The sequence below is a fragment of the Myiozetetes cayanensis genome, unplaced genomic scaffold, assembly GCF_022539395.1.
Source record: "Myiozetetes cayanensis isolate MyiCay16 unplaced genomic scaffold, myiCay2020 scf7, whole genome shotgun sequence".
Classification (NCBI taxonomy): Eukaryota; Metazoa; Chordata; class Aves; order Passeriformes; family Tyrannidae; genus Myiozetetes; species Myiozetetes cayanensis.
Window position 1 is genome coordinate 26,341,076 of NW_026087964.1, and position 14,072 is coordinate 26,355,147.

Below are 14,072 nucleotides of genomic sequence, written 5' to 3' on the forward strand. Positions count from 1 at the left end.
ATTACCAAGTATAGTAAAGAGGTTAGTTTAGTTAGTAGCTTTTTACCTAGTGCTTTTTAGCTAGTGCATTTAGAAAAAAATAACAAGATACAAGTGGTTGAGAACATACTTCAGAGTATTACATAAAGAGCTCTGTGAACGTGACATTGCACATGGTTGGCTCTGAAAAAATCAAGGCAATTTTTTTATTGGCAACAAGCTTCCAAGTAAATCTTGGTTTGGGAATTCTCTGAGTAAGAATCTTCCAATATAACTTTATTTTATAGAAACAAATTGTGTAGCACTAATAGAGTTGGATTTTTTCCTCCCGTGTTTTTTGGTGTTGTTTTTGTTTTTTTTTTCTCTGAAAAGATCATGCTCTTGCTTTCGTACCCTTAATGCTTTTTCATGGGTTTCTTTTCTCTGAATAAGGCCTATTCTAAGAAGTCTTTGGGTTTCTGTACCAAGTAGGATGTTGTGCATCATTCCTGTGCTAATATAGAAGTTGTGTCTTTTTATTAGTTCTCTTTGGTTTATCTTTTTTTGCTTCAGTTATTTAAGCTTTTGGATATACTAGTTCACATCCTTTTTAGCTCCTTATGTTTTATTGCACATTACCAGCTGCGTGCCTGATGCCTAGTGAATCTTTTGAAATGACCAAAGATTTAATTCAGACACTGCTAATTCAAGGAAACCTTGCAAATGTCTTTTAGCAGAAGAAAAATTTTAATATTAATTGATTAACTTATATAAACAGACTTGTAATCTCTTGCTCGTTTGTGATAACAACTATAAGCTAAATTGTGAGAAAAGGAATGAAACCCTAAAGGATTTTTTTTGAAAGGCTTTATAGGGTCAAGTAAATGTGACTCTCAGAACTGCTCATAATTTACACTGATCAAAACTTTTGGACTCAAGCCATTCAGATGACCTGTGCCTGAGGAGCTCTGATAATTTTTAAGATGGAAAGTCTGACAGGCAAAATGTAATTTTTCTTGATCCTTACAGTTCACTCCTTTCTTCCCCGCATATATCTATCTCTGCTCTTATTTATAGCATTACTGATTTGTCAAAATGTTACTAGATGACCTAATTTTTCTATTTCATTCCTTTTTTAAAGAAAGTCCTAGAAAAACCACCTTGTCTCCTTTCTCAGTTTTTCTTACACAGTATTTGAGTTTTACCCTTGCCTTGTCTCTCATTGTATTCTCTTTTCTCGGTGTCCCCATTTCAATATGTTTTTAAGCTAGTTTATTCTTCTCCTCCACAGTGGAGTGACATCAGTTCATAAATCCTTTCACTAATTTCTGTATTTTAACGGAGGTCTGACATCCTCAAATTTTCTGAACTTAGTTTCCCTTTTGTTTGATGACCCTTCTTTACTTTCTGTTCCTGTCTGTCTGCCCTCTCTCTGTCCTTCCCACCTTCTTTCAGTGCTCAGCTTCTGACTTGTAATATTCCACAGTTTCTCCACACTGAAAACAAATATTCCAGTTTTCTCCACACTTTTTGCATTCTTATTTGATATAGACAGTCTGTGAGTGGGGAACAGAGGATATAAAACAAGATAGATTGACGCACTGATCCTGATACAATGATGTAGCAATCTACCTAGAGCACAGTCACTGCAACTTCACTGAACCTGGGTAACTTAGGAAATGAAACCATTTCTGCTGAGCATATGTGACATCAGGCTTACTTGATTAAAAATAATTCTAAATAGATTTTCATAGGAATAGTTTGATAAAGAAGACTGTCTTCTAATATGTCTTGTAACTTGCTTTTAAATCATTCATGTCATGGAATGCTTTCAAGCAAAAGAAGAGCAACACAGGCAGGGTTTTTTTTTTTCTTTTACAATGGTAGTGCAGTCTAAATATTTTGGGGTTCTTAATCTTGAAAGCAACTCAAAATATTGATCTCATAATAGAATTTACCTAGATGGGTTTATATGACAGTGCAGTCCTGTCTGTAGCAAAATATAAAACTTGTATTAATTTAAATTCAGTATGATACGTATTTGTAGGAAATTCTGAATAGAGTAACTATTTCTCTCTCTGTGGGTACAATTTTCTTTATCTTTATAGTTGAGTGACTGACAATATCTTACTCTCATTTTTACTAAATAGAATAAATATAACATAAGTTAAATGATTGCTGTACTGGTAACTTGTATTAAGGCAGTCAGCCTTACTCTACTCCTTTGCCTTTGGTAGCAGCCTGTTTGATTTCATTTTATGGATCCTTTTTGTTTAAGACCACATTGAGTTACTTTTTTAAATACTTAAAAATTCCCTGTCTACATGAAAGACTGAATTGTGCTATAAGCACACTTTTGCTATATATGTATAACCTATAACTATAACCATATAACTATATGACCTCTGGCTTAAGTCCATATAAGCTCTGAGGGTGAAAAGGCAGAATATAGGTACAAAGCACTTAAACTTTAAGCTTAAACATTCCTCATCCTTGTCCTCAATTACAGAATCTTTTGGCTGAGAAAGTGGAACAGCTGATGGAGTGGAGCTCAAGGCGTTCAGTCATCCGCATGAATGGAGACAAATTCCGAAGGTTTGTGAAGGCTCCACCTCGTAACTACTCTGTGATAGTGATGTTCACTGCTCTCCAGCCACAGCGACAATGCTCTGTTTGCAGGTAATTTATACCTTACTGATCTTCCTCATCTTCCTCACCAGCCTTCAAGTGAACATTTGAATCAATGTGCAATACACTGAGTAGGGTTTTCTTTGCATGAGATTGCACACTATTCAACAGGCTCATGTGCTTTTGACAGCATCTTTTCAACTGTCATTTAATCTAGATGTCAAATTTTAGGATTCTGCCAGGTTTTTGTTTTGTTTTGTTTTTTAAATTACAGTTGAATAAAATATACACAGCTAAGGAAGACTTTCTCTTTAAGAAATCAGCTTTATTTTCTTAACAGATGACCACGATCTTTCCAAAGACATTGTTTGGCGGAAGTGGTTCATTGCCATATAATAATACGGCACTTTACTGATTTCTTCAGTAAGAGATGTCTAAGGCTGTGATGCAGATGTGACTTACCCTGTGATTTCACAGCTTTGGACAGTTCTTACATGCAAGCACATTTTTCCACAAAGACATGCTTATTGTGGGATACTTTCTGGCTCTGCACTTTGATATGTTCTGGTGGCTTCATTTAGAATACATATTAAAGTGGCTCTGGTATTCTTCTAAGTTCAAGATCTTTCTGTGCAAAGTCCTAGCTCAGTAAGTTAATCCAGAAATTACTAATGATAGACAGGCAAATAAGGCCAAGGGACTGAAAGGTAGTCATGCACTTAATTACCTTACTAAATCAGAAACTGTGCTAATAAAACCTTCTTCAGCCAAAATATGCATTAGAAATCATTTTGTTTAGTAATAGATTGGATTATTGTGCAGGGAGCTCTAAACAATATTTAAATAGGCAGTAAAATACTCTGTAGAACTATGAAATATGCAAGCTGTATATTAAGAAATATTATTTCTTGGTTTTAATGAGGTGCATTTTAATCTATATACAGAGTTGGTAAACATACCAGCTTGTTAGATTTCTGATGTGTTGGAATGGGACATTTACAACAGAAACTTTAACTTAAGTATCTGTAGTTGTATATGGTTTTTATTTTTTTTAATAGATTCATTTTCTGTCACTGAAATCTGTTGGTCAGTTTTTAGGGAGAATGTATAAATTGCCTTTCCATGAGTTCAATCTCCACATATGAACTGTGAAGGTGAAGGATTAGGTACAGAAACTTTCCAATATTCTTAAGTCAAGTGAATTTTTAGTTCAGCCCTTTGGTTGCTGTTGTTTCTTCTTTGTGTTGCCAGGGTTCAACTTTAGGAGAGGAAATAGGAGTTGAAAGTTTACCATATTGTTTTAAATCATTCCTTATTTTCTTACCCAGTGGATAAAGCTACAGGAGATGAACCAAGTTCAGCTTTATAAGGGTCATTGTATTTGTCATTATAATGGCCATAGCAAATTTTTTCCCTGTGCTATATACAGGTCTTTTGTAGGGCATGTGAAAACAACATAAATACTGGTGTTTTTTTTTTTTTTTAAGGAAGTTAAGTTTGCTTGCAACTGCTTATTGTTTACTGTTCTGAAAAAGAGCTTGTAAATTTTATCTTGTAATAGGCCAGACTAGACATCTACGTACAGAAGCAACTGAAAATCTTTAAGCATAAAATGAAGGAAAAATCAGCATACGGCATTCAGTTTGATTTGTTTAAATAATTGTGAAGTTGCAACCCAGTTGTTCATGGGAAATAAAAGGAATTTAGTGAGGTTGATCATACTGCACATAAAACCATTATCAGGAAAAATCGACATTTTCAAATCAATGCCTAATTAGTGGACAGGAGCACTGAAAGGATATGGAGAACTGAAATGCATGCATTTAGCTATTCACTAGCCAATTTACCTAAAGGAAAAATAGATTTTTTTTACTTAATCTGGAATGTTCTGTGAAGGTGCTTTTGTCCAAGATTTAACTGCTACTTGTCAAAATATTTTCAGAGCAATTGCATAAAAAAAAAAAAATCAATTTCATATTTCAGATATGACAAAGCACATAGACTGAAATCTTTGACTTTGAATAACTTTGTCACAAGAATTAGAACTTTTTTTCCCCCCTAAAAATTGAGCCTTGTTAGTTTATGCACCACAGGCCTATTTACAAAAAAAACCCAGTTTTTGTTGTTTCCTTTTGGTGCTTAGATTTGACATTTCTGTATTTTGTCTCTTCTAAATGTCTAGTTAATAAAGAACATGATCACAGCATTTTCAAAAGGTGAAAAAAATGTTTTTGTGTGGCTGTTGAATACTGCTATGTCAAATTTGAAGTGTGAAAAACACAACATTATACATAAAAAGAGAAAATGAGGGGGAGAAATAAATAACAAGATAAAAGGATAAATACCAGGAGTAGGAAATGTGGTCCTCTTTTGGAGAAGAGCAGTGAAAGCTAATGATTATTAAAGCAAGCCATTGTAGATGAGCACATTTGAGGCTGGAGGAGATCATGTGTGTCCTATCTTAAAAAAACCACTATATCCTTTGAGTATCTGATTTTGCGTTTGATTATATTTAGAATGTTTGTAGATAAGAGGAGCCCCTGCTTATAGTAAAATCAGTATGACTCTTCTGACTGGTGTTTTGAATGATTGTGGTATCACAGATGGAGAGGTGGCTTCCTGCATTCAAAAGGTTAGTGTCACTTTTGCAATTCCAGGTGAATGCAAAGTCAGTTTGGTGATCTACGTTCTCTACTGGACAAAGGACTATCGTGCCTGTCCATTGCTGGGAACTACTGTAGCTTGGGCATTGTCTAGGAGATATAAAGGAAGGATTCTCTCCTCCTGCAACCTTCTACCCTTTTTAATACTGGAAAAGTTCTAGATTTTGAATAGAACTTGGTTGAGTTCACCTATGCATATATCAAGGACATACATGTGAAAAGCTGACCAAATATGTCTTGGAGAATGTAATTTGCTTTGTGCAGCAAGGAAGACATTATAGCATCAATCACATAAATCATGTGATTTGTGAAGGTATATGAAAATCATATCAACTTACTTTTAAAATGCCACATACAAGAAGACCTTGGGACTCTAGATATTTGGATGAAGCTTTGGTATGTAAAAAATAAACTTTCAGTCAATCTTGTCTGAATTAATCTAGTCCTAACACATGAAGGCTTATGAAAACCTGCAGCTCTGTATACATGTTAGTAGAGCCTCTAGTCATGCCTCTAGATGTTTTTTTTCAAGGAAATTCTGTATTTATCCTAAAGCAGAATTTAGAGTTAAGATTTTTCATCTAACAAGTTTAAACAACAAACAAGTTTCAATGTACTGATCTAAAAGAGTATTGAAAGCTATCTGATGCCTTCACAGTTGTGTTAGTAGTCAGTTTTTCAGTTGACAGAGTTATTTAAGTTCAATATGATCATAGCTGTTGTTGGGAGATGAATTAACAATAACACAAATGGCTTAAGATGGGGGAATTTTTCCATGCGTGTTTGGAAATGCATTTGATTAAACTGTTTTAGTTCCAGGAAATTAAACTTGGTTAGTCTTAATTGACTTTACCTGTTATTGCTGTTCCTGGTGCATATACTCGGCAACTACACATTGGAAGCAAATCCTAAAGGACCCCTTGATGCATTGTGATGATGAATCAGTTTGGATGAGCAGTCAGAAATAATCTACCTCTGAACAATGATGATTTAGGATATAAGACCAGCTACCTTTTTCCCTTGGTGTTTAGGTCCTCACTCAGCTAGATAGTTTATCTCTGTTACCCACATCAGTTACACTACTAAGGAAAATATTACTATTGTATGTAAGGAGGAGAAAAGAATGTTCATTCTGATAGCAGTATCTTCAGAGAGATGAGGAGACTGTTTCTCAGTAATTGGTAACTTCTACATTGACTTGAATGCATTTATAGGCAAAAATTTGCTTTCAGCTTCTCTACTTTTCATCTTCTTGCATCTTGCAGTCTGCTCTCCCATTTTATTCTCACCACATTTTCCTAAAGTGGTCAGCACCTTTTTACCAACCAGACTTCAGTGACCTCAGGCTCCACTTGATTTTTCAGCTGCCCATGAGCTTTAGCTCTATCCTGCTGATGCTGACTGCTCCTCTGCTTCTTTCATTCTTATAATTAACTCATTCTCTTTTGGTTTTTGTTGATGTACCATCTGAAAACTCCATAAGGAAATTATATAAGGTCTTTTATTTTACTTTCCAATTTTATTTTACTTTTACTCTGCTTCTCTCATCTGACTGGCAGAAGCAACCATCTCTGCTTTGAGTACAGGTGCATATCGGAGGCATCTTGTTTGTCACCAAACAGCTCACATTTTTGTCTGGTTCATTTTGCAAATTAATTTCTGGGGTATTTTCATTTAGCAAAGGATATTTGGGTCAGAAAAATGAAACTGGTCACTTGAGCTTTTCCTCAACAGCTGAAACCCATCACAAAAGGTGCATATTTTGTGGTGGTTTTTTTTTTTTCCTTAGTGTTCCTTGAAAAGATCAGAGCAGAGGCTAAAGATTCTGAGTTTCAGTGGATAGGCTCTATACATTGACCTGTGCCACTAGTTTGTTATAAGACAATGGTTAAAATATGTAAATTAGACAAGTACATCTCTCTGTGAATTTAAAACTACTTGAAACAGATTTTGGTTTGCATACTTTCTACTGCGCTTGTTTATGCCTGTGAATTCCCAAATGTTTCCTTTAAAGAGGTAAGTGAGCCTGTTTGAATTATAGCAAATCGAGATCGAAGCCTAGAATTAGCATCATAAATGATCAGGAGAAAAATGGGGAAAGGCAACAGAGAAAGACTATAGTAATGGCAGATGATCACTTGTGAAGACAAACTTGTAAACTGCACTAGCTGAAAACTGTTTTGTTTCAGTTCTAGACGATGTTTAATACTATTTTACAGTGGAATAACAAACCTGCTTCCAGATTCTTAGAAAACACAGTTTTGCAAAGACCGTGTAAAGAGAATTTATGAAGAAGAAAGATGGAGGTGGCTGGTAATGCAGAGGAGTTTGGGTAGCCAGTAATTTTCTTCATCCATGTTGACCAGACTATTGTATTTTTAAAAGCATTGGAAGTTTTGGTATATTGAAAGGAGCAGTGATTACTCCCATTAGCTGAAGTTTTGGATGTGTATGTATAAATACATGTCTGTGTATAAATGTACATGTAGATTGTATTAAAAAATATATAGAATATGGGGGAGATGGTTCAATTTTTCAGATGTGGCACATGTTTTCTAAAGACTACTTTGGTCTAGTTTGAGTGACAAGATTGAATTCTGTCAGAAATTATTAATGGCATCTTTTGGAACAAGCTTGTAGTTGCTGAAGAAAGCCTGCTGCAGAATGGGCTCAGAGTTAACTGCTTAAGCTAGTCCTTCTTACAGGTGTATCTAAAAGTTTAGTTTATAATTCAACTTACAGTTTTTGTATTTTTAAGTTTTGAGATTAATGTTGTAGTATGTGTTTCATAAAGGTCTCTGAATGTAGTTGCCTTCTGCTGTTAACTCAGTGCATGGAAGGAAATAGCAAAATATATGAGAGAACAGATTCCTCATGCTTTTGTCAACATCTACCCTATTAATGAGACCTCCAAGAGGTGATTTTTTAATTTGGAAAAGAGAGGAATTCTTTGTTTTTCCTGCTAAAAAATATATCTCAGAAAAGAGATGTGTTTTCAAGTAGCCAATCCAAGAGTATCAACAGCAAAAAGAGTTGACAGTCAAGGAGGCATCATCAGAAAGAAGAAACAGGATCCTCTGTCTTTCTGTTTTGTTGGGGTTTTTTTTTGTCTTTCTGTTTTGTTGGGGGTTTTTTTGTCTTTCTGTTTTGTTGGGGTTTTTTTTGTCTTTCTGTTTTGTTGGGGTTTTTTTTTGTCTTTCTGTTTTGTTGGGGTCTTCTGTTTTGTTCTTCTTTCTGTTTTGTTGGGGGGTTTTTTTGTCTTTCTGTTTTGTTGGGGGTTTTTTTGTCTTTCTGTTTTGTTGGGCGTTTTTTTGTCTTTCTGTTTTGTTGGGGTTTTTTTGTCTTTCTGTTTTGTTGGGCGTTTTTTTGTCTTTCTGTTTTGTTGGGCGTTTTTTTGTCTTTCTGTTTTGTTGGGGTTTTTTTTTACCACTTGGTCAAGAGCAGGTAGTGAGAAAAATTGTTGACAGGTCTCTTAAATGTAGTGAGAGGGAACTATGATTTGAACTTTTGTTCAGTGCAGGAATAGGAAATGTAGAAGGAGCTGTTGAAAGTTAAGCCATTGCTTTTCCTGTGTACTTCAGGATCTTGATAGAAGTGCTGATGAGTCCTGTTTAACAAGGCAGTAATTTTCTACTTGAATCATAAGAAACTCCTTATTCTTCCTGTGATCAAAATTCTTTATTTTTTTACTTTTCAGCTTTTATGAAATAGGACCTCAAAGCTTCTTTTCATCTGTAGAATATTGAAAATTTCATGTGATGCTGTAAATAGAATAACATGGATTTTAGCTTGCTTTCCCCTTTAGCTAGATTGCAAAACCAGTGTGGTTTTTAACGAGGTCCATACACTCTATTATGTCTGGTGAATTTTCTGGACACATATGTAGATTTTTCAGTGCTTTCCATGAAGACATTATGAGTCACCCTAAACAAAATTAAAATCAAATAAGCATTCTGAATTTGTCGTCTTGACACTCAGAAGACATCAAAATATGCATTTAACCCTTTGTTTTAGTTTTGGAAACACCACTCCAAATAAAAGCCAAAAGTTGTTGTGGAAGTAAATTGTAGTATTGTTCACAGTTTACAGTTTAAACAGTTTAAACAGATGGATAAGAACAGGTAGGTGACCTGATAGTGCACTTTGTGCCAACTGTACATATGTAAGTATTTTGTACAGTCCATAGTGTGCCAGAAAATAATGCTTTAACTGCTTTGTTTGTCAGATAATTCCACAGTCTTATTCTTTTCCTAATATCCCATTTGTGTTTTCCTTACTGTAATGTCAGACTAATAGAATAAAATTAATCTCATTAAATATAGCTCAAGCTATACAAATCTGATTAACTGCCATAGACACCCACGTAATTAATCTTTTTAAATAAAACTTTTAATATTTCATGAGCACCTCTTGCGTAATGGAAGAATTTTTGTAGAGCATTTGCTTAGCAGCTTACTTTCCAGTATATTGAATTTTCTGAGTAAATCTAATAGTAGCATTCCCCTTGATCTAGCCACTGTTTTCTGGTAGCTGGTCAATATTACTGTTGTTGTTACTAGTTCCTGTGTTGCTGGTATAATGAAATTCTTAAGAGGTGATTATAATAGCAGTAGCATTCAAATGTTCTCCATATATCAAAAAATCCTGCAAAGAAGAAAGTGCTAATATATTTTTCTGATGAGTTCAAGCCAAATGTAGTTCTTTACTTTATGCCTTTATAGTGTTTCATATAATTATTATAGCAATTTTGTATAATTAACTTTGCTTCATAGAAATAAACTGATAAAATGGGTATGAACTAATTATAGAGCTAGGTAGATAAAAAGTGATGGAGTTGATACTGTCTGTTGTTAATTGAAGAGTGAATTTTTTTCAATCAGGTGAGTGTGCTTTTTACTGTTATGGGAATGAACCAGTGCTACAGAAAATTATTAATGTGATTGTATCAGCATTGTATCAGTCGGAGAATGTATAGTGTAGAACGATCTTCAATTCTGTATATGGTAATCCTTTAACTTTGTATTCCTGTTGCTCTTTGTTTCATTCTTTCTTCTCCACACCCCTCAAGATCTGCTATGAAGATGTATTACAGAATTGTTATTTTCAATGTGAGGATGAAATTTTGCTTTGACTCTGTTACAGAAAATCTAAGGCAACCTTTTGAAAAATTATACTTTATATCTATTATATTAATTCAAAATAGTTTGAAGATGCAAAATGCATTGAGATTAGTGAGAACAAGAGTCCTCTCAAATAATGGGGCATCTGAATGGATGGAGTATCTGAATTTTCCAGAAATATTGTTTCATCACAAGTGAAAGGTAGACGAAGAAGAATGATGGTATCAAGATGACATGATTTTTATCTTGTTCTTATAATAAAAATGGTTCAGCTTTAATACAGCAGGCTTATCAGAAGAGTGCACTACAGATAGTGCTTAAGATTTTAAAGCATTCCTTTGATGTTGTCTGACTGCCCTCTTCAGGATGACGGTGAATATGTTAGCCTGCTTAGTGATATCTGTTTCTAGAAATAAACAACTAATGAGTAAATCACTTTTTTTTTTTTTTAATTACAAACTGCCTGTTTAATAAGGGTGTTAAGTAGCAAATTTTACCAAGTCAGGTAGTGAGGTTGAAAGTCGAGTTTTATTGTGCTTCATGCTAATTATTCTTTGTGGAAGTAAAGGGTCATGAATTTTCATTTTAACTTTTTCATTTTTTTAATTTTAATTTTTTGACAGTTTTTTTCATGTACGTTGTATTTCTTAATACTACAGAACTGTGCTGGAGTTTGTATGTAATATATGTCATGCCTAAAATTGATCTCAGTTATGAGCAAATGGTGAAGGTCTTGGGATATCTGTGGTCCTGTAATGCACTTCCCTTTTTTTGTTTTCTCTTCTGTACATTTAATGCAGAGTTTCTCTTGCAACAAACAGATTGTTGAATTTAAAACTCTTAAATAAACTTTTCTGCACCATCAAACACATAAAACTGTTTTTCTGGATACACTGTTTTGAGAAAAGCTGCAGAATACATTTATTTATACTACTTATGTATCTTGCTATATGCAAAGTTGAGTTGCCAAGTGCTAAAATCCTGGTTTGGACTATTTGATTAAATAGTAATGTGGAAATTAGCAAAGGAACCTGTGTAAATAAGAAGTACTGCAACCATTCTTTCATTTTTTTGTCTCAGAATTTTTTTGTTGGTATAGATTTGTCCTTTTGAAGAACCTGTGGTTTTATATTTCTGTGTGTTTAGAGAATGCCTCTGCTGATAAAGATCTCAGGATTATTCTCTTGGAATTAATTCCCTTTCCCTTCCTTTTGGCAAAGTTTTTTTGTTTTACTTTTTTGGGGAGAGTTTGTTGTGTTTTGAATTTATTGTGGTGGGGTTTTATTTGGGGTTTTTTGGGAGGTTTTGTTTGTTTTTTTTTTTTTTTTTTTTTTTTTAATTTTTATCTAAAAAGAACAGGAGAACAAGCAAAACCTTGAAAAAATCTGACCTGATTATAGACCCATGAGTAAAGCCAAGAGGAGGCTTTCTGACATATTTCAGTTGTAGCAAATCACCTTCTAGTGTTGATACTTAATCCTATATGTTCTACAAAATTTATCACTTTTAAAACAAGTTTTAGAGAAATAATCTGGAGTTTATTACGCTACTTAGAAGCCTACTGTTTATTTGGTTAGGATCATTTCCCAAGTGCTTAGCAGTTTCTTTGGCTCTCTTTTTGTGGCTCTGCTGTTTTAGGAAGACTACTACTTTTATAATTCTGTGTTGTTTGTGGTTTCAGAATTCATCATTTGTAGCTGTTTCCAGCAAGTAAATCCTGGTACTGTAATCAAGGGCAACATAGACATTTGCTTGCATGAATCTCTTAGCAGATCTTCATTACACTTACCACTCAGACCACTCCTGTTTTCTGAGACTTTTAAATATGGAAAACGTTATTTTTTCTTAATATCATCTTGGAATGTCTCTGGTATAGTTTAACTTAACACGTCTTACAATTTTGGAGAAGACAAGTTTGAAGCAAAGAGTTGCATAACTAGCTGAAACCTTTGAATTGATAGTATGGGTGTTGAGAATGATACTGAAAATATAATCTAACTGTTGCAGCTAGTTATAGCATATTTTTTGCCAGTGAATGCCACTTGGATGTACATTTGTTTCTTTTCCTTAACAGGCAAGCTAATGAAGAATATCAAGTACTGGCTAATTCATGGCGCTATTCATCTGCTTTTTCAAACAAACTGTTTTTCACTATAGTGGATTATGATGAAGGGGCAGATGTTTTTCAACAGGTAAATGTTGGACATTATAAAGCATTGTTAATTTTTAGAACTACATGTTGATTTGCCAAATAATGCAAGACGAATTATTTTCTGTATGTAGGTGTGTAGCTCTGTGTTTTGTATACAATTTCCTACTGGTTAAAAACGCTGCAGTTTCTATGACATTAACAAAGACAAATTCTACCAATAACCACTTCTAGTTTTTGCAAGGGTAGTTTATAATCTTTGTTTATTGATTTCAGTATACGTATGAACCTTTTTCCCAAACAATTGTTAAAGTAACTTTTTAGAATGAAGAATGTTGCAAGTAACATTTGCCTTTAAAATTTCCTTTATTTTCTCTTTAGAGGTAAAAAGCTCTTAACTAAAAGAGACTTTTAATGGCTTTCATGTGATACAATATTCTTCAACTTCAGTAATATTTGAATTAGCCTGGAAGTTCTTCAGGGAAAAGAGAAGAGGATGGTTTACATTTTATATATTGACTATGAGGAGTGACAAATCGGCTGTTGGAGTATAGTTTGTCTCCTTTTAAACTGAGTAGTCAAGGCAAAATTCATCCCTTGAAAATTAATACTAAATACTGACATGATTTTCTTTGATATTTATCCATTGATTGAAGCTAAAAATACAGATTAAGAGGATTTAAAAGCTTTGAAGTTCTCCATATATTTTAAACACCTTTTGGTGAAGTATGTGAGTTAAAACGTTCAGGGGAAAAATTAAAGTTACAAATTTTGAAAATAAATATTAAAAGTTTAATTACTATTTTTAATGAATATTTTTACTTCTAGTTGAAATATTAGAATGTATTATGTAAAGAATGGTTATTAGTGGCTTAAGATTTTACTTTACAAATTAAAGATTTGATTTACAACAACTTGTATTATTGTAACTAACCTATAATACAAAATACCTTGTTTGATCTGGCCTTAAACCAATCAATAGATGTTAGAATAATCCAATTCAACCTATTCCTTGTGTAACAGGACACAGATCCAGCTTTACTTTGAATGGTATGCATTTAAAGCATGTTTACATGTAGATGAAATTAAACATAAATATGTAAGGTTTCTACCAGTTTTAGAGATGTGGTGTTAAGAATATATTGTACTAATGAGTGTTTTAAGGTGGATTTGGGGGAAATTCTGACCATACATTTATGCATACAAACAAGTCATGTAATACTGATGCCATAAACCTCACAAGGTAATGTGATTTGCATTTTTTAGCTTTTACTCTATTTACATAGAAATGGTAAAGTAGTTCCAGACCAACTACCCCCAAACTCTATCAAATGTCAGAAGGTGTCTGCATCTCAGCATGTTTCTATATCTCATATTTCATTTAACTGTTTCACAACATTTGTCTTAGCCTTTCTTGGAATATTTTTCATTTCCAAAACAGCTCAATAAAGAAGAGAGCTATTTTTTTCCTTAGATTAAAAATGTTTTAATAGTAATTTCTGTTGAAAAATTCAGTTTTGTACTTGATTAAAGATTAAGTTTTGGTAATGTGAT

The 14,072-nt window shown here is 33.6% G+C and overlaps 1 protein-coding gene across 1 annotated transcript in view; it reads left to right on the top strand.

Moving 5' to 3' along the window:
• TUSC3 (tumor suppressor candidate 3) overlaps positions 1 to 14,072 on the top strand; it is a 115,181-nt gene that overhangs the window by 30,605 nt on the left and 70,504 nt on the right. Inside the window, exons 2-3 of the mRNA XM_050337620.1 lie at positions 2,468 to 2,637; positions 12,444 to 12,561. Coding sequence (XP_050193577.1) covers positions 2,468 to 2,637; positions 12,444 to 12,561 — 288 coding nt within the window. The remainder of the gene's footprint in view (positions 1 to 2,467; positions 2,638 to 12,443; positions 12,562 to 14,072) is intronic.